The following is a 21202-nucleotide window of genomic DNA, read 5'->3' as shown; positions in this document are numbered from 1 at the left end:
ATGACCAAGATGCTTGGTGAAGTCCTGCTTCCCTGGCCGTGGCAGGAGCGGGCTCTGCTTTGCATCCCATCGGAGCCTTCCCTTTTGCTTCTGCCTCTGGCCAGGTTTGCTGGCAGCATCCGACACCTTCCAGCATCAGGGAGTTATTTTTGTCTCCCAGCTGGCTCTGGGCTGCCAAGCTCAGGCTGTGGAGCATTAAGACATTCATCCACAATGCCCCTGCTTTTAATTTTCCCTTTTTATAGAAAGAACTAAATCAGGAGTTTGACACTCTCCTCTGGTTGTTTTTTACTTCAGAAGGGGAGTTCTAAGCGTGGCAGTGAGGACGAGAACTGCTAGAAGCTACGGCCCTGCTCCTCCGTAAGGAAACAATGGCTATGGTCCTGCCAGGGGAGCTGGAGCTGGCTTAGGGCTTGTTGTGTTCTTCACACCGTACTAATCTTAATCAGCTGCCTTCTGCCAGTTGAAAGGGAAAATTAATATTGGTGAAGTCACAGGTCAAAAAAACCCCGAAACAATACCGAGTGAGCTGCTGAGTTTTCATTTTAGAAATGAGTGGTGAGGAACTCAGGCATTTTGTCACCATGTTGGTGACATGGGACATTAATTCACGTCACTTAATTACAGGGGGGAAAGTGGTGATACTGGACTTACTGAAACCAATTGTCAACCTGCTGTGGGTTTTAGTGGGAGCAAATTCGGGTTTGGGTCAAGCTGTGTCTTAAGCGTATGTGATTGGGAAAGGGGGCTACAACTGCATTCTCCACCTCTTTCCATTTTTTAGGAGAGGGTGGTGGTCAATAAGCACAAACAAGCAAACGCTGGCTTCCACCTGTGGGAACCCGGGCTCTCAGGGTCAGCGGCCGGGCAGGCATTGCTGTCGTCCTATGGAGAGCCAGGCCCAGGGATGGCTGCAGAGACCTTATCACCCTCTACAGCTACCTGACAGGAGGTTGCAGAGAGGTGGGTGTTGGTCTCTTCTCCCAAGTGACAAGCATTAGGACAAGAGGAAATGGCCTCAAGTTGTGCCAGGGGAGGTTTAGGTTGGATATTAGGAAAAATCTCTTCACTGAAAGGGTTGTCAGGCACTGGAACGGGCTGCCCAGGGAGGTGGTTGAGTCACCATCCCTGGAGGGATTTCAGAGAGGTGTGGACGAGGTGCTCGGGGACACCGTTTGGTGGTGGACTTGTCAGTGCTGGATTAACGGTTGGATTCGATGATCTTAAAGGTCTTGTCCAACCTGAAGATTCTGCGATTCATTTGGTGCTCAGATCCGACAGGGACTGCTCACCTGGATGTGTGGTGGATGGATGTTTGTTTCCAAGGGCACTCGCCACACCAAAATCACAGCCTCAGCCTCAGTTTTAATTCCATTTTTATTCTGTAGAAGTTTAATATTTTGCTAAAAGATAGTATAAAAAAAAATATTCAACCCAACAGTGTGATTGGAGTGAAGCGGTACGCAGACAGCTAGAGAGCAGGAAAAGCAGGACGTCTAATCGCTGGAGAACAGTTATAAACAGCAATAAAATTAATACCTATATTAAACTAGCAGTGCAAAGATACAAACTGAAAGCAGCTTTACATTAAAAATACAGCTTTTTAAATACAGAAATAGCACCGATTTACAAAAGACAATCAGAAATGTAAACGTGGCAGGTAGATTCAAGTATAAGTTACACGCTCACCCTCCTCAGCAACTGTCTTGGGAAAAGAAAGCTTTCACAACCCCTGCAGAACACCCCGGGGTACGCACTTCGCCTCAGCACAAGCCTCAGAAGATTCTCAGAAGAATCCTGCTTCTCCAAAGTTGCTGATGAGTTGCTCCTACTGTATTTTACTTCTTAGCTTTCAGTGAAGGCAATGATAGGAAAGGTAAACTCATTTTCTCCTGACAAGGACCCTTCTTTGCCGGCATAGCTAGGCAGCTCAGGCAGTGCCGGTAGCAGTGATCCCTTCGCTGCTCAGCTGCGGCGGCAGAGGTCCCACTCCTTCTGCCCCCCCACCTGCCCCAGTGAGAATTCTGCTCTGACACAAACAGGAGAGCATATTGACTCCCTTCTCCCAGGCCCAAACCTGCTTTCGCAACCACGAGCCACCCAACGGCTTTGATTGTGAGGGAGTCTACCCTCATTTCCAGACCGGCTCTATTTACGGAAACTCAAAAAATGGAAAACCGAAGATCCGTGTTCCATCCCTGCATTTTCAAGTATATCGTTAGGTTAGTTAGGGCACGGATTACCACCACCGCCCAAGCAAGGCGATTCGTGCTTTGACTGGAGCCAAGAGCCAGGATGAGCCCTAATCCTCCTCTCTGCTCCCAGCTGCTGCTTGACTAAAAGGCTGCATTGTACTAGAGGGGGAAAGACAAGGTTTGGAGAACCCATATCCCCCGTGTCATCCCGAACCCTGGCAGCTTGCCTGCCACCCCAACAGCAACCAACGCACGCAGAAGTGCGGGGGCAGCGCCGTGCCAACTACACGCTGCTTTTCAAAGTGGAGGGATTTTAAGGGGGCGTGTAAGAAGAAATGATTCAGAAGCAAAACCTGTAAACTTTCACAACTTTAGTGTAATTAAAGAAAAAAAAAAAACCAACAAAACTCTTAGCATTTAGCAGTCTGAAGATTTCACTTTATCACCCCTGAAATTTCCTACAGTAATTCTACTACAGAAATTTTCTTCGGAAGAGGGTTAACCAGCTCTCCTTATAAGGCTGTTATTGGTCTATTCTAAGATAAGGCCACATTTACTCCAACTCCCAGCTTCACCAAAATTCTGTCTTAAATTCCATTCTCATTATAAAAACAAACAAAAAAACCCTCCTCAAATCCCCAAGCCCCGAAGTCCTAGCCTCCCCTGACCAACACGGTACATCCGACAGCGTATCTGCCCCTGGAAAACCAGTACCAGCAAGAGAAGAGCTGATAATGCCAGCCCTCTGCTAAAACTCCTGAGAAATGTGATGTCAACAGCAACGCTGTTTGATTTTTAAACAGGAAACTGCACAAATTTAATTGCAGATTGCTACACCAGTGAAAACACACCCAAGCCTCAGAGCATTAACTCTTAAAATTATGTCCTAGATTAATAGCACCATCCATTATTTGAAGACTTAATAGCACCATCCATTATTTGAAGACTTTTCATGTTAACTGTTAGACTTTTCCTCTTCTTTATCTTTTCCTAAGGAATACAGATTGTTTTTTTCCTGCTTCCAAAATGTACGGCTCCTACTCTTTTCAGCTTTTGGAAAGATAGGAACTCCCCTCGTCTTCCAAGGACATTCAAATGCACCATTAACTAGTGACGAAATTCCCTTCAGTGAAGAGCCAGGCACTTAAGAACACACCCCTTCAGCAGGCTGAAGTCAACCGCCAAGCAGGCACTTCAGGTCAGGCCTAATCCAGTCCCGTGGTTCACAACGTACCAGTGTTCCTTGGTGGTAACGTCCAGACTAAAGCAGGAGATGGAATCTTAGCCCAGCCCTCTGGGTTACCTGTCACTCTCAAATGACTTGGTCAGACTGAGTTAAGGAAACAGGTTTTGTACTCTTTACATCTAACTTGTACATTTCGCTCAGAGTAAACCAAATAACACAAACCCATGGACTAACACAGTTCATTAGCACAATTATAAAAATGGTAACGTTCACAGTTATTTTGGTCCGAATATTTTTTCACACGTATACATTCAATCATGTTGTGTTAACTTATTATTAGGTTTTTTCTAACCACAAGTGCTGGGCAAATTGTACAATAACCAACTGACATTCAAGTAATCCTACCCTGAGAAAATCTGTTCTCCAAAAAAAACTTTTTTGCACTAAATCCCACCCCAGCGTTCCAAATAAATAGCAAGAGGCCGCACTGCAGAGGCAGGATTTGACAGATTGGAGCCAGCGAAGCAGTTGCTCTCACAACTGCCAGAGTTTACAGTTTTTACCACAGATTTACTCAAGGTAAGTAGAGTACATGCAAAAAAACCCCCATGCTTACCCCAGGTAAGTGCCAGACACCTCACTTAAAACCACAAATAAAAAACCTCTGGGGACTCCCAAGGAAATCTGTTTGCATGCCCTCACAGCCACAAAAAGAGTTTTCCAGATTAAAAGCACAAACACAACCGGATGCCCACGAGGCCGTGTGAAGCACAGCACCTGAATTCCAAGCAGTACTGAAGGAGCAATTCTGTAAGGGGTTTCCAGTACCACGGGTGACTTCTGAAGAAGGCGGTTTAACAATAGGACCGGTGGGGGAACAGATAGCAGGGGAGCATGCCAAAAGGGATGACAGTTCAATGCACTCCTCTTGCCAGGTAAGAGCTTGTTCTCTTGCCATCGATACAGCACCCACCTTTTGCAATGAGTGGAGTTAGTCAGGGCTGGTACTAGAGATTTCCAGTCTCCTCTGCACAGAGCTGGTGTTTCTGGTCTGGCTGCCTTCATTTTTCTTCCATGCAACGGGGTTTCCAAGACTTCCTGGAGTTTTGAAAAATGCCTCATGACGTGCGGGACGAATGCTCTTGGGAGTGAGGGGAGCTGACGAAGGCTACGTGCGAAACAAAACCAAAGTGCTTCAGCAGGGTTTTCACAAAGCCTACGTGCAAGCATGCAAACAGAAGACAGCTTGTCAACACTAAGCCCCGTAACGTGCTACTAGAGGGAACCATGTCACACCTCATTTCAGGAGCTCTACATGAAAAGCTACAGGCTTTGCCTGGTTTTGTTCTGGATCTGTCTGCCAGTACATCACTGCAGGAAGCTGAAAGCCTCTGTCTCGTTTCCAGCTTAACTGTATGCATGACTAGTTCAGACTCGCTCATTCTTGAGCTTGTTCTTTCCCTTCCCTGATGTTTTACTCACTTTATTTGTCAGCATCAAAACAGATCTAAAATTATTGTCCTAAACCCTGGCCACTTGTTTTAAATGCCACTCTACTGTAACCTCTAAGTCTAGTATCTGTAACCAGATTGGCTGCCAACTAGTCTCTTTCAGTCTTTTTCCAAAGCTCAACCAAGATAAAGTAACACTCATAAAGCTTCCCCAAGTTCAATCCATTTGTCACGGCAGTAGGTAACAGGACAACAAATCGCAGGTTTAAGAATGTAAACTGAAGTAGTGCCAAAATGTCACTGCTAGTAGTCGTAAAGAGCCAGGTAACACAGCGTGACATAACTGTTCTGTCACTCGTTGCACTTCACATAAATGAATCCTCCTTCACTTTTAAATTTCTTATTTTTTTACTCAAAAAGCCTCTTTCTATGTAGTAGGTTTTAAAAAATACCGTTATAAAAAGATCAAAAAAGCCCACAAGAATCATTGTTTTCCCCCCAGTTCTGCTGCTGCTATTACGTTTCTGTCATTTAGTGAAGAGCGATGAGAACGGGGGTAAGGAGGTAACCCGGGTCCCTACTGCCTGAGAAGTGTTGCAGCCAGATGACTCCTGAAACATGACAAACAGTCCTCCTGTCCTCCTAATGTGTTTCCATGGCCACTGCCTAACACACACTGATAGTATCAAATTGGGCAAAAATACTGACTTGGATTTTGGGGGTGGGGGAACCCGTAACATTTTTTTTCCCCTCTAATCCCATAAGATTTTTAGAGATTAATATTTTTATGATTTTAAAATTCCTGTAAGATTTTTAAAGCTCACCACCGTTCAGGGCTAGATGTGCTATGCAGGGCTCCGTCTTTGACACAGTCCCCTGCCACTACTGCAGATGGACATGCCAGCTAAGTGGAAGACACGAGCTCCCAGCATGCCCACTTTCCGGCAGCGGCCCACAGCGCAAGCTGCTTTCGGTCCCAGTGATCTGGCACTGCTGTTTCATCACCACTCAACCACCTTTGACTCTTACCTGCTGCAGCTTCAGCAGGGTCACTGGATGCCCCATGCACGCGGGGGAGTCCGGTTTAACAGCACCGCAAGACCTTGCAAGCACAGGGCTCAGGTGCAGAGCGGGGTGAGCTGGTTGCTGGGGATCCACCGCGGACGCAGGTGAGACCTTGGGGGTAACCACTGCCGTGGTGCCGATGAAAAGAGGCGTTGTTGATGCCAGGCCCGACATACTGAAATTCACGGAAGCGGCAGCTGAGAAGGAGCCGTCAGGAACTGGGGAAAGAGGACTGGTGACTGTGGGAGAACAGACGAGAGGGAAGGAAGCCAGGGCTGCTGATGGCACCATGACGCAAGGGACACTCAGAGAAGGTAACTGGCTCGCAGCCAGGCTGACAGCACCAGGGGCTTGGTTTGCAGGCAACAGGAAATTAAAACTGCTTAATCCTAAACCAGAGAGAGAAAAGGCAAGGCATTAGTACAGTTGACAAATTGGAATTAAGCTATTATAACTTCATCTAGAACAGGAAAGAGGGATGACAACAAAGAAAATGATAGGCTGCCCAGGAAGAAAACTGTGTCAAAAAGAAGAAAAAAGAAAATTGTCACAAACCCATGACTCTTCGGTCAAGCTCCATTTCCCCACCTGCTTCTCCCTCCCCCCCTACTGTCTGTTCACTGTATCTGCATCCATTTACTTTGTTCATATTAGTACCAACCACACACCTTGCTGTTTTCTGCTTCTAACTTCAGTTACAAGCAACATCTTGGCTAAACAAGCTCTTTTTTCACTAACAGGAATCGTATCTTCTGCTACATGAAAACATATACACTGCTTTTAATGAGGGAAAAAAAACCCAAAACCAAAAAACAACAAATGGAGAAACCCAGAAAGACAGATCTCAAAGATGCCCATTTTCCTGAGCAGAGCTGAAATACTGTTTTGAAACAGAAGCTGCTCCATTTCCCAGTTTGTCTGACTTTCCTAAAGACCAGGATCAATATTTTCAAACTGAGCATCTCCATCCTATAATTGAAATCCTAAAGACCCCACTCTGTACCACAAGTGAATCAAATACTAAAGTAGTAGTCATGGAAATCTGTCACGTCCCACTCCCACAAAACAGTTTTCCACTCCACACAGAGGCATAAAAGCGCTGGACACAAAATCCTCTTGTAATATTTTCAGCTACTTCCTCCCCATCCTTACCGTGACCTATGACCAGGCCTGGCTACATGCCCAATGCCTCAGTTTTTATGGGGTTATCTCGACAATGCACATGACAAGACAGTACAAATGACTAAATTCACCCACTGCAGGGAATGCTGGTGCACTATTCTGGCTGCCTTTCTGCCAAACCTAGACTTCCAGCTCCCCCGAGTTTTCAGTGCTGGATAGGTGTCTTTTTTTTTGCTGTACGTAATTCAAGCACACAAACCTCACATTATTCATCTCTATTAATGCTTGTGTACCTCAGAAAGCCCATATTTTTCAGAGAAGCAATAGTTCATCTGGAGTCAAAAGAATTCAGAGCTATTAAACTACTACAGAGAACTGCTGACAGGTTTTGTGTCAAGAATAGACTTATTCAGCTATCTGTAGGTCTCCCTGTTTGAACAGCTCAGCGAACAGAAGCAGAAGTTTGAGTGCCTCTAGATCTCATGGCTGTGCTTACCAGCAGTAGGCTGAACATAAAGATACTGTGGTAGGAAAGGTTGATGTGCATTTTCTTGAGAGATGTGCTCTTTTCCTGGAGAGGGTTCATCAGGGTTTTTATTCTGAAACCATTTTTCTTGCTCCTGAGTAGACTCCTTGTCTGCAGCTTCTGGAGCAACGGGACTTGCGAAGTCAAGATGAAAAGCTCCTAGATGTACAGCAGATGTACAGCCACTTCTTGGGGTAGATTCTGCCACAGGTGACTCAAAAGGCTTCTAAGCAAAAACAAAAGAGGAAATGACGAGTCCAAACTGAAATATCACAGTACAATGTGTCTCTTCCACTTTCCTCAGCTATCAAGTAAAATGTGCACTCGTGCAAAGGGGCAGCACAAACCTCGTTAGTCAGTCACCAAGGTAAGAATTTTCTTCGGGGGTTTGAAGAGCAATATTAGTCATGCCTAAGCCCTGTGCTGTAGTTTGCTTTCAGTACTTGGAGACACTAGGCAGAGAAATACCCGAGCTGAGGGATTTATTTTTCTGTATTGATAAGAAAAAACACATGTTTCAAATGGCTTATATGTGAACACTCTTACGGCCTTGAGCCCGAGCCCCATTTTCAGTAGTTTAAGAAAACGGCAAGATAGATGCACTTCACTGTCACCATCATCCCCCCTCTCACCAGCCTGCTGTGGGCATCACTGGGCATGAGACAGAGGGACTCAGAGCTGGAGAGTAGGGGGAAAGAACAAACCCAAGCTAACAGGGGAAGATGAGGAGTACTCGTCACATAGCAGGCTGTTTTGTTGAAGATGGTGATCAAGACACTGATCCCAAACAACAGCGGAGCATCACTTCGTTATGCAAAGAAATCACAGTCCATTTTCCCCTGGTAGTGTGAAAACATCTCCCACTTCATGCCTATACTTCCTGACACAGCATCCTTCCAATTTTATTAACAAGTGGGAGGCAGCATTTGTTTCTCTAACAAGAGTGGTGCAGTGAATTTCCACTTCTGAAAACAGTCTCAGGCAAGCCTTTCCTTGCTAACATGAAGCTTAAGTGATAACGAAATTCACTTCTTTACCTTGGGTACCACAAGAGCGAGGGGCACATCACTCTGTTCCATGGTCTGCTTTTTGGCAGCTGGCTCTTCATCATCTACGGGTGCAGAGGACAATGCACACTTGTGGGAGCTGCGTTTCTGGCAGGCAGCTGGAGGCACAGCGGCCTGAGCTTTCCCACTCCTGTTTCCCGCATCTCCTGGGGTGGGCAGGGTCTCACACAAGTTATTTTCCTGAAGACTGCCACACAACATAAAAAGGGATGAAGATGGGAAGCACAGGAAGGATTGGTTGGGGAGCAGGGTAGGTTTTCCATTTTCTGTTTTGGAGGCTGCTGGTGTGGAAGGATGTGGAGCCTGGGGGCCGCTGACTTCATCTGCCAGCGAGAGGCTTGGCACATCTGCCTGAACCACAGGGAAAACTGCCTGAGGCAAAGGGTTAACACAAAAATCAGAGTCCCCAAGAACTGGATGAAGGGGGAGAGGTGAGGTTGTGCTTGGGTTCCTTATTGAATTTAGTGTTGGTTTTGTGGCACAAGCTTCATTCCTAAAAAAAAAAAGGTAATAAAAAGAGGAAAAAAATTTAGTCAAAAATTAATCCCTTAATTTATCTTTAAAAGCAAACAGGTACCCTGTTGGACATAAAAGTGGAAACATTCCACCTCCCTCCCCCACCTTTTACACAGAAGCAGACTTGTCATTGTTTTTGGAAGAAAAACAATGCGTTCCGCTGCGCTTGACAAACATTGACCATTCACAAATTAATTCAAATTAGGACAGGCATAGAGAAGACCCACTGCTATGAGAGAGAGGCTCTTCCATGGATTCATGACTTGCTCAGCCTACCTAGACAACAAGAAGGCAGGGATGCCCTGTAGGAACACACAGGAGATGAAGAACTCCTGAAGCTAAAGGACAGCAGTGGTACAAGTACAGGTGGGTATAATTTGGCCAAAATAAAAAGGCATGCTGAGACCTATCAGTATTAAAATAGCAATAATGAGATTCTCTGGCAATATTTTATCTCAGTCTCACCAATGGAACCCAGCCCTGAATTAAACAGGACAAGTGCAAAACTGACACTGGACAGGAGCTAAGACCAACCTACCCAGAATCTTCCTCTATTTTCTGCCGGCAGACAGCTGCCAGATTTATCATTTTAGAGCAATAGTCATCTGAATTCACAGTACAGGCTGAAAGAACAAAGAAGCATTCGATTAATAACAGGCAGGTCTACCAAGCATATTTTGATAATGGACATATAAAATAATTGATACAATTTTTATATCCTGGCACATTTTTATAACATTCACTAATCCCCTAAAGCCAGAACCTGCAAGACACTCAGAACCCTCAGACCCTCCAGAAAGGTGTTCGACATCATAATTTCCTATAACAGGGAGCAGTGAAAAGCCCTGTAATTTCTTTAGCTGTTTTAACAGCTATCCATTAGATTGTTACAGTAAATTCCACTATTAGGAACCATAAAATAAAGTCAGCTTTTGTGCCTAAAGAAACTTCTGTATCTATACCAAATTTTAACAGAAGGAACTGTAGTATAGTTGCAGTTTGTGGAGAACAGAAACATTTACCAGGAAACAAACTGCAGATTCAAGGCAGTACGGCCCAGATTCATCTCATCTAACTTCAGGCACATGACGGCAGGGTCCAAAACAGAAGTCTCACCACATGGATAGCAGAAATACCAGCACCTCCCAAGGGTAATTCACATTTTTAATTAGGCTGATTCACCCAGTCAAGTGCTCGCATTTGGGCAGATGCAGAGAGATACAAGAGAACGTGCTTTCTTAGTAGTTACCTTGCCTCTCTTGATGTGGGCTGCTGGGCTCAGAACTGACCTTCCTCCTGGCCCCTTCACAAGGCTGCGCGCCGCTAAATGAAGCGTGACGTGTAAACCTTTGCTTTCCAGTAGCGTAGATCTGATACGGGGCACAGGCTCCCTTCTGCGTCCCTGGCAGAGGATCAGATATTGGGCTATGCCCTCTCGGCTCATCTGCAGGAACACAATTTTGTACAACAGTCCTCCAGGGAACACAGCTCATCATTTAGGCTTCTGCCATCTTACTGAACTTGGCCGTAACAGAAGAGGTAACTTCTATACCATCCCAAATCCCACTACACTGAAGCAGACCTAAGCTCGGTAAGCGCCAACAGACAAGGTACGGGCTTCCCTCCTTTCCATTCTGTGGCAGCTGCAGCTACACTCTAGTGTGTGTGCCCAGGAGGAGAAAGGGCACTAAGATAGCATTAACACTATCTTTCACTTTTCCTTGGTCCTGGCACTGGCCTGACCCAGATACACTAGCAAAGAGCTTCCCTTTGCGTTGGCTTCTAGCCAAGAATCAGCAGCTTACAGAGATGCTCTGGCCCACCACCTCCTTCTTTGCAGACAAACCTTTTTTACGAGGGGACACGTGCAGGAAACAGCCCCGCTCTACCCTGGTAGTCCCCTTACAAAGGCAACAATTCACTGTCTAGTTACAACAGAATTACTGAGATTTGAGCTGTGGACCCAGATTTGGAGATGTAAGAATCTGCCATTGCTCTACAATTCACACAGTTATTCATACCTATGTAAGTCAGTGTAAAAACACCAGCAAGACACAGTATCCGTCAACATCCCTCCAAAGCTCCAGCCCTCATGCATGAAGTCTAACACAGGCAAATGTTGAGCTGGCCAGCAGTCAATAACCACAGGGTGGACAATGAATGCCAAGCCAGTCTTTACACATGGAAAACACCCTATTACCACCTGGGAAGGGACTGTCAAAACAAAAAGAAAGAAAATTCAAGCTACACAAGTTACCAGTCTTGACAGGGAATTCCACAGGCCCAATCCACTTAAAGGCTGGTTTGCGCCCTCGTTCCTCTGTGACATGAACTTTCTTGATCAAGCCTAGGCTGGTGAGAACATTGGCGATATCATACAGTCTTCGTACCTTTGCTAACAAGGGAAGGCAGAAATAGTCAAGACAGTCACATTTGCAATGTATACAGTACATATGTACGTGGTAATTCCATTCCAGAATACCACCACAGCTTTCACAGGCGAGGGGCTTAAAATCAAACTGCGATGGATGTCAGCTACCTCCTACGAAGCCTGCCATGCCAGCTCCCACCTGCTGTCACTGCTTCTTCATACCTTAGCTGCTCACCAGCCTTAGCTGCTCAGGTTTAAGCTCACCTACCTCATTTTGATGGAAATGGGTTAGGGCGTGATTACATCATCAGCTTATCCAAAAGAGGCAGCTACCTCTACGTGGGGTAAAGACAAGCACTTGGGGGCAAGAGGCACATATGTGCACAGCTGATCACAACAGGATACTTATTTATCATCTTAAGAATGTAACACTCAGAAAAATCTCCGTGACTCCAATAGATAACATGTTTGCGGTGAATATGATACCCACAGGTTGTCCAGCTGAAATTCTCACATCCTTCACACTATCTGGGGTAGAATTTCAAGACTGAGGTGCAAGTACTTTAATTTGAAAGTAAAAATTGAAGTCTTTATTTTAGAAGAACTATTTACTAATGATGATTTTTTTTTCATATTGTCCCAGAGATCGAAGTACTAACTCCCACTAACTAAAAGAAAACTGTGCCATGCAGCTGTGAAAGATTTCTGGGGTGAAAAGGAGAAGTAACATATTTCTGCAGAGATGCAAATAAATTCGATTACATTAAACATGTTTCATTTCAGTAAGTTCTGAAACGTCATTCAGAACAGTCGAGGAAACAAGTTTAAAGTATGGAAAAAATATCAAATTAAAAAAAAATCCTATTCATTCTGAAGCTAAAACTTGGAGATAATTGTCGAATTGACTCTTCCCCATGCCAAGCTCTGTTTTCACAAACTGCCATTTGCAATTAAAATAGCCCAAACCGTATTCCAGCTCTGGCCATTAGCTACCAGTATCAGCCCGAACATGCCCGCTTTCTTTACTCACTAACTGACTGGTTTGTCTCTCAACAGCCAGCTTACTTTTAAATTTGCTGTAGTCCACAGTTTCCTGGGTTTCTTCTATCAGTATCTTTGCTGCGACATCCAGAGTGACTATCTTGGTCTTGGAGACAAGGAACAGCATGACAAACTTTTGGCTCATGATCCGCAACGACTTGTCCTTTCTGCTGTTTGCAGACGCTGTGTTACAAACGATACCCAAGCCTCTTAGCACATGTCATCCATCACAGCCAGAAAGCTAGCAAGTAGGTTTCTCACACACACAAGGGGTAAGCTATTCCCTTGTCAGGAAGCAGAAATCTTTTGAAAGGCAGCAAATAACTGAGTAATGCAGACAGAAGTCTCTCTTCAAAAGGCAATAAAAATGAAAGGTTGCAGAAATAGCTTTTAGAAAAGCAGATTCTAAAGCTGATTCTATGTTACGTTACACAGTTTTGCGCCACTGTAATTTTGGGACTCCAGTGAACTTTGTAACTTAAACATTATGTATTATATGGACAGCATGCAAACAACTGGAAGTTGGCACCTTCTGTCAGGATAAAGCATTTACTGTCAGGTACAGGTGGGGGAAGAAGAACGGGAGTGTCTGGCAGAAGTTCCTGCCAGTCTGGAGGACAGAAGGAAAATCTGTCCTGAGACCCATGCTAGAGGCAGGACAGAAGGAAGTATTCGGTCACCTCCACAGTGAATGCAGCAGCTTTTTGCAAAAAAATATTTTTCAATCATTTAATTTAAAAGCAAAGCAAGGGAGAAAGTCACATTGTAAACGGGAGAAGGAGACTTGTGTCTGTGTATCACAGCACACACATTAGTTATCTTACCAGAGGTGCAATCTGGTTCTGAAAAGTCCAGTAATAGTCTGTCTTGAGAGTCCTTTTTCCGTTCTACAAATCTGTACTCCAGGTCCTGCTCCTTGTGCTGGAAGAAGGTCATTAACTCTCCATACTGTAGCTCTCCTGCTTCCTGAAGCGTTTTCAGAGTCTGACCTAGGTTGTGCCGGCCATGCCAACAGTACTGGTTCTTGGCCACACGGCTGACCAACTGCAGTGACTCCAGGACGTTCACTATATCATAAATTCGCCTCCGCTCAACTCCTGTTTTAAGGGGGAAGGAAATAAGACACAGATTCTCATCTACTTTTAATGTGCTCTTCATCAGAAGCAGAACAGAAAACAGGCTGTTCTCTAATACTGAGAGTTTTTCACTGTTCACCTGGACACATTACATTAGATTCACCCAAATTTACACAATTAAGAGCGGATTTATGTATCACCATTCCCAGTGGTATGATGTTTGTTGTCTATTTTGCTAACTGCCGGCCCAGCCATGGCTTCAGCTTAAAGCATCTATACTGTGTTTAACGTAAGTGACTGCAGACTGCCCAGCCCCACTCACTCAGACCTATCCAGGCTGCCCTAAGTTTTTTAGAGCACTTTGGCCCTTCCTGCCAGGGAGCTTCAGAGCTCAGACACATACCTGTACAGAAGGCTGTGTGTAACAGAGGGCAGGAAAAGGTCTGAGATCGGTAGATACAAAACCCCACTCCTACAGGAACCAGTGGGAACGTAGTCCTCCACTTGCATTTCCAATGGCACAATTACTTGCTAAGCAAGCACCAAGCAAGGAAGCATCAAAGGTTTCACAAGGTGCAAAGCAGTAGACCATGAGACCCACTGTTCCCAAATTCAGCAGAAATAAGTCCTCAGTGCTGGCTGGATCTGCACAAAGGGAAATTTGTGAAATATGCCCAATTTAGGTTCAGCCTGACATGAGCAAGACTGGGGACTAATATGAACAGGCTGGTGGCTCTGCTCACTGTCCTGAGTGCCCATGCCCCGTGCTGTTTGAACATGGTTGTTACATTTAACACAGTGCACTATACAGTTCTGGAGAACATAGGTAATACTTACCAGCCTCAAATGGATATTAGAATAAACAATTCATGAGTATTTTCAAGTGTGCGGAGATCTTGGAGTGAAACATGCTCCGGGAAAGCAAGAGAGCTACTCATATCCTGGTGTCTGTCAGGCACCAGTCACACAGCCCCCCCCCTTGCGGACTTTCCGTAGGTCTTCAGTGAACAGAGCAATATGCACTTGTGGCAAAGCTGTATCACAACCATCATTTGTTACACAGAGAGCATCAACATCAGCAGTGAGTAATTTTGTGGTCCCTGAAGGAAGTGGATAGAGGCAAGCAAGGAAGTGTGAAAACCAAAGGGAGAAGAACAAACACATCCACCTTCTGGGAGGTAAAATTCCCAACAGGAAGTTTTAAAACGAAGTTTCTAGTATTTAGAGAAACAAGGTAACACCACTCCCAACACAGAATAAAGCACTACTAATGTTCAGCTGTACAAGGTTGGAGCGTGAGCATCTCATGCAAACACAGAAAGGAGCAAATGCAAAATCTAAAAGAACAATTTGTTCATAAAGTAATTTAATTAACCATTTACTTCATCTGAATTCTCTCCTATTTCCATTTCCCATTACCAAGGCAAATAAATTAGTATTTCAAGGACTTTCTTACCAGTCACAGTGGACATCACTCTTCTGTTCCCTTTCTTCCCAAAAAAGACACATTTCCTTTTTGCTACCTCTTTTCTGTTAAATACCTGAGTTCTAAATGTAGATACAATATTTATTTAGTTCAAGTCCAACTTTGTAAAGCCCTTCCTAGCTATGAGACAATCTCTCTAAGGACCTGGATCTTTTTGTTATTGGTGTGACCTGGCTGAGTCCTCTCTCCCAAGTTTAATTACTTCTCTGATATTTAATTAATCTGTTAATTAAGTCTAGACCTAACAGCAGCCCCAGCAAATAGGCTACTCGATACCTTCTTGCCACCTCAATACAACACATTTTCTCACTCTACTCTTGCAGGTCTCCTGGTAGCCTCCCTTCACAAGACACTATTTAAAGTTAAGATAACTTTGGTGAATTATGAGATCTTGGAAGATACGATGTCAGGCACATTACTGAAGTCAGGCAGTAAACCCAACTGATTTCCTACATCTACTAGTTCGCAACTGTTTCCCCATATGTTCCATTTTGGCAAAATTTCTTGTTTACGAGTCCTCCTTCAGAGGGTTTGTAACTTATAACTCCTTCAGTGTTCAGCAAATTGAAAATTTAAGAAAGCAACAGAGTTGGTAAACAGCTGGAGGAAAGATCTGTCTAGTAAAAAGTATGGTCAGAAATCAGATTTGAAAATGGTAGCATTATCAAGCAGTAAAGACATGTAGGAATATTAGGCATTTCCAAATCCTGATTAGTATTATTAGAAGAGCAGACCCAAGGAAAGGCAGACCTTGAATGCACTCTGTAAGAAGGACCATCTTGTGCAGGCCCTCCTGTCGGGTTACCCCAGATGACCAGTTACCCCATTTTTGCAGGTATACATACCAAGAATTGAAGCCACTTCATCCAAAGAAATAGTAGTTTTTTCTGTTGACAATGGATAACTTGGATAGCGAGCTAAAAATTTTTGGCACAAGAGTCCTAAGCTTTTCTGTTTTCTGCTGGGCCTCTGCTTTTCAAATTCATCAACCGTGCTGTCATCTACCATATCATACTGTCAAAAAATAAATGTTAACCCTTTAGTGCAGAGCTTTAGAAAGAAGGCATAGCCAAGCGAGGCATATTTCAGATGTTAGCAATATTTAAGCTCAGACTTTCTAATAAGGAAAAAAAAACCCAGGGGCTCCTTGCAAGCTCAGAGCACTTTGATGACACAAGCTCTTTTTAATTCATCACACAAGGCATCTACAGAAAAACTCTTATCTGCAAGATCATAAAATAATGGTTATGGATAAGCACACAAAACGGTAAGACCAAACAGCCAGGACTTAGCAGCAGATGGCAAGATCCTACTTGGAAGGAATATTTCTTTTTGAGGAAGAGGAGTATTCCCTCAAACACTTCTGGATCTAATAAACCAGAAGATGTACAAGACATCAAAGAGTTCCTGCAAAACCTCTTTCAAGAGATTTTACCGCTTTTTACGGTGCCTCTATAACTTTAAGAAACCAGGGGTTGGGCTGGGCATGATGCTAAGAGACTATAAAAGGCACCACCCAGTCTCTGAACCTTAAACTCAGGCAAGCTATTAGCCTAAGTGAACTCTGTAGGATGCCTAAATATAGTCTTTCTGTCGCTGCAAGGAGAAAAAAAGTTAACAAAACTGTGATGGCAAGAATATATGAAGTACGTTTATTTATTGCAAAATTACAATGATGGAAGCTTTTTCTGTACCGGTAAGTTTGGGGGTTTGCTTCTGTGTCAAAAACCAAAGAAAAATAAAAAAAAAATCTTGCCCTGTGGCAAAGAAAAGCTGAAAATGGTGGCAGCTGCTGAAACCCATGTTTCCGTTCTTTTGAGATCCTAACTGTCTTTTGCTGATTGTGACTAAGTGACCTTGTGGCAAGCTGATTGAATTCTTTGAGTAATATATGATATGGAAATAGCAGTATTCTTACACTTCTACATCTTTTGTAAGTCCACTTTCTGCGTGGAGAAAATTAAGCGTAACCCTTATTGACTAGAATATATTTGAATTCTTTATGGTAGCCCACCCAAAAATGCTATATGATCTTAGCAGGCTTGGAGGGGCAATGACCTAACCCTTAACATTGACTATTTTTCACTTACTGGAAGATACGGTAGGAATTATCTGTAGAGAACTGTTTGTTCCTTTATGACTATCTGAACTGGAAAATTGTCCAGACACTGTCACTGTAGATGCTGTAAAACTTATACATGTAGAGGGATCTGTTCCTCAAATGATCCTTCTCAGTACAAAGGCCCCAGAATTATCTTCCTCACTGAAATCACCAAGGAATGATACTCCACAAGAAATAATCCAGGAGCGGTAAAGCAGTGGTTGGAACAAAGAAAACAGGTGTGAAGAAAACTACAACAATGCATATTACAACCTGATGTCATCCTCTCCATGGACAGGCTTCCAAAGTGAGGACAGGGATCAGCCCCTGCATTGCCTGAGTCTTGGCAAGTAAAAATCTTCCTACCACTTGACCGTGCTGTTTGCCTGCCTACTAGTTTGGGGACTGGGGTGGAAAGGGGAAGAAAGGTTTCCACTGACCACTCTGCAGGGATGCTGTAGACAAGGTATAAGATTTCAGAAGTATATTGAAAAATACACCCTCCCATTGGCAAACTGCTTTTGAAAATGCTGCCTGTCTGTTTTAAAATGATCTGGCAATTTTCCTTCTAATGCAATTCAGAAAATAGCATCAGAAATAGTTAAGCTGGGGAAAACGACATTTAAGCTCTACTTTCTTCACTGTCCTTTTCAGTAATATTCAGGATCTTGAGGGGTCACAGGTCAGTTAGTTTTAGTCTTTGAAAGTTCTGCTGCTCAGCCAGTGCTGTGTAGGCAACTGTCATGGGGAATGTTTTACAACTCTGGCTTTCCAAAGGGAGCAAAGGACAAGTCAGAAGAAAACAGGCACAACTTAAGGAAGGTCTGAGTCCTAACTGAGCATAAGGTAACTGTGTTCTGAGTCTCACCTGTAACGCATCAGGTGTGTCACTCTGCTCACTGTTTTCTATGGGTCTGAAGAGCTCTTTCTTCTTTTCCCTGTCCCTCATGTCAGGGCTAGCAGCACTAACAAGCATCTTCAGGTTAGCAGTGGGGGTCCAGGGATCAGGCTGAGGTCTGTCAATGAGCTTCACAGGTGTAATTGGATTTCTTTCTGGGGTGCAGCCTTTTTGCTTCGATAAATCAACTGGTTCATTCTTAATGGGACTCTTTGGGGCCATCCTGGATCGATCAAATCTGTTTTCCTATTAAAAACAAAGTTCTTTAGACACAATAGGAAAGAAAACAGTCCAACAATCAATTTCATTGTTCTTACAAAGGTAATTGTAGTAACTCGTGCCTTGGCACTCATAGCTATATTTAGCACAGCTCTGTCTTTGTTGGAAGCATTAGAATATTCTATGTGCTAGTGTACTGGAGGCAGCATGAAATACTTACTGCCCTGAGTTACAGAACCTGAGGTCAACCAGTCAAACCTGTGGCCTATCAGGCTTTTAAACTCTGACTGTTTTTACAAGACAGCACTGCCCACGAACATAAAACACCAAATTGGACCAGAATCGAAACAACGCGTTGGTCACCTTACACTTAGAAAACCTGGTGTTCTGCTTGAGAAGTCCCCAGTGAAAAGCCACGCTGGGGATGCAGCTCAGACTGTCATAAAATATGACAACTCAAGGGGATGTAACTTTATGTCCAAGTGAAGCAAGGTTTGCATTGCTCAAAGCGGTGAAGAAAATCTCCATAACTGTATTCCTCATCTACAGCTCAGAGCTGCCAGTAGGAAAAGTCTAATTCATCATCTGATTCTTATCATTCTTTGAATGAAGCTCAACTCCCTCCAGTCACTAGCTGCAATCAAACTTTTTTCATATTTCATCTTTGGGACCAATTTTACCCCCTCTCTTACTACAAGAATTATCACTACAGATCAAGTAATTTCAAGGGACTGACTGAAGAAAGTATCAATGGTAACCTTGAGCAGAGATCTCTTTGAGCAACATGAGACACTACTTAATTCTTGCCTGTTCGTGCAAATAGCTCAGGAAGACTTAAGGAATGAAGCAAACAGGATACCATACTGGCTTTCTTTGCAGGATATCCAAAACTGAGGTCCACGTATCCTAAACATGGCAGGGAGCAGGATGTCCAGAAATGCCTGTGCAGAAAGCTGTATTGTTGCTTTTTGCCCATGGAGATCAACGTTCTGTTCTCAGACAATCCAGCTATCACTTAAATCTCCTTAATACCCTACAAACAGGACACTCTTTTTTTGGAACTCTAGCTAATGTTGCTCAGTGATTTCTAGATTTAGTCCCTTGAAATGATTGCATGCACCTTGAGTGAAGTGAGTGAGAAAAACAGAAGCAGACAGATGATCATCAGAAAGCCAGCAGAATTTATATCTTGATGATAATGAAAATGAAGCCCTTGAAACCACAGCAAACTGCTTCTAAACTATAAATCAGTCTTGAAGTTCAATCAAGTCTTCTTGCTCAAAGATTACCATTTCATTTTTTTTCCAAAATGAGTTTTAAAAATCTAACATGACAACTTTGAGGCCAGTTATTGCTATTACGTATTTTTTTGTGCTGTGAGAAGTCCAACTCTGAAATGGAATATAGCCTGCAAGAAAATGTTAAGTTACTACTGGTCTGCTGCAAGAATTTTCCCAAGTTAAGTTTTGCTGTTTATTTGGAGCAATTCCACTATCACAAGCTGATACAGATATTTAAATAGGTGATTCCAAATATCATCTTATCAGGTACAGTCTAGATAGAAAGCATAAAGGAATTCTAGTTAACAACTGAAACTGGCTTTTACCAGTAGTTCCATAGCATTCAAACTGGAAACAAATTTGGCACATTGAAAGAATTGTGTTCTGAGCACTGATGAAGAACACTCCTACATACATTCACCTATGAATTACCCATAAAGGATGTAATAAATATATCTTCTTTAGCAATTAACAGTTAGCCAGTTGTAACCTACTACAGTGATGAACAGGGGTCAATTTAGAGGCCATCATACTTCTTAAAATGTATGTTCATATAGTGTTGGCACTCAATATATTCTAGCAATTTCACATTTGGCAGTGAATCAACACTTAATCTATAATGGAGAAAGTCTACCTTCCCCTCAAGTGCCTGTTCACTATGGCTGGTGTTTATGGAACTGCAGTGAGAGCAGCTGAAGCAACCTGCTGTTCCACTACCTCAAGCTTTCATGTCTCTGCAAATATCATAATGGAAAAAGCAGTGGCACTACATGAGAAGCACTTGTCTACTACCAACCTTTCAGATCTTTATTTCTTGAAAGTCATAATTACCTACTAGGGTAATAAATGCCTTTACCTCCTCTTCCTCTTCACCACCCCCCCTCTTTTTTTTTTTCTTCAGTAGCTGCAATGCTCTCTGAACTCCTAGCTGTATGCCACAAAACTGCAAGGGCAGTTGGTATGAGATTTGCTTCTTTTTTTTGCTTACAAATACAAGAGGATAGGAAAGGCTGGCTTAATGAACTTTATATGTAAGCAGGAATCTAAACAAATACCTCCTGTAATAGGAGCAGAGTCTGACCAGAACTGTGTGATCTTTGGATGGAGCACAGACAGCAGGTAATGAATTGTGTCTAGTTCAGGAGATGTTAACGAGCAAGGTATACCTGAGGCAAGATCTCCTGGCTAGCAGGGCAGGAGAGAAAACTATGAGCTTGCTCAGTGGCACTGCTTAGCCTCTTGACCTGGGAACACCACTGTATGGATATAGGCACACTTATCCAGGCCAGAGGGTGAGCATAGTTGCCATGTGCATCAGCACGCTCAAACTGCTGCTAAATAAGAGGACTATGCTATTCCCATGTCATGTCAGGCCTGGTATTGGTAAGCTTTTGAATGGTGAGCCTGGTCAAAAGTCTCCAGCTTACCCAATGGTAGCCGCTGGGATGCTTGAGATTGTCCAGTGAATTTTGCTTAAATGAAAGCCAAAAACTGTTTCCCTGGGAATAATGCCAGGCTGTAATCACTTCATGTACTGACAATGGTGGCGTGACTTAAGGTTGTTTCACTGGATTGTCGTTTTGATAGAATCATAGAATGGTT

At 43.6% G+C, this 21202-nt stretch overlaps 1 protein-coding gene across 1 annotated transcript; it reads right to left on the bottom strand.

Moving 5' to 3' along the window:
* Nucleotides 1-4372: 4372 nt before the first annotated feature.
* On the bottom strand, nucleotides 4373-18341 carry E2F7 (E2F transcription factor 7). The gene is made up of 11 exons (XM_010161089.1): nucleotides 18072-18341; nucleotides 15948-16116; nucleotides 13365-13637; nucleotides 12565-12723; nucleotides 11386-11523; nucleotides 10378-10572; nucleotides 9667-9751; nucleotides 8583-9105; nucleotides 7516-7771; nucleotides 5862-6286; nucleotides 4373-4549 (listed from the first exon to the last, which is right to left on the bottom strand). Exons 1-11 carry the CDS (start codon nucleotides 18321-18323, stop codon nucleotides 4373-4375), a joined length of 2652 nt encoding a protein of 883 aa, XP_010159391.1. The 5' UTR covers nucleotides 18324-18341.
* Nucleotides 18342-21202: the final 2861 nt, after the last annotated feature.

Source organism: Eurypyga helias, unplaced genomic scaffold, assembly GCF_000690775.1.
Source record: "Eurypyga helias isolate BGI_N326 unplaced genomic scaffold, ASM69077v1 scaffold8791, whole genome shotgun sequence".
Classification (NCBI taxonomy): domain Eukaryota; kingdom Metazoa; phylum Chordata; class Aves; order Eurypygiformes; family Eurypygidae; genus Eurypyga; species Eurypyga helias.
Note: the sequence above shows the minus strand (reverse complement) of the source record. Positions and strands in the feature narration are given on the sequence as shown.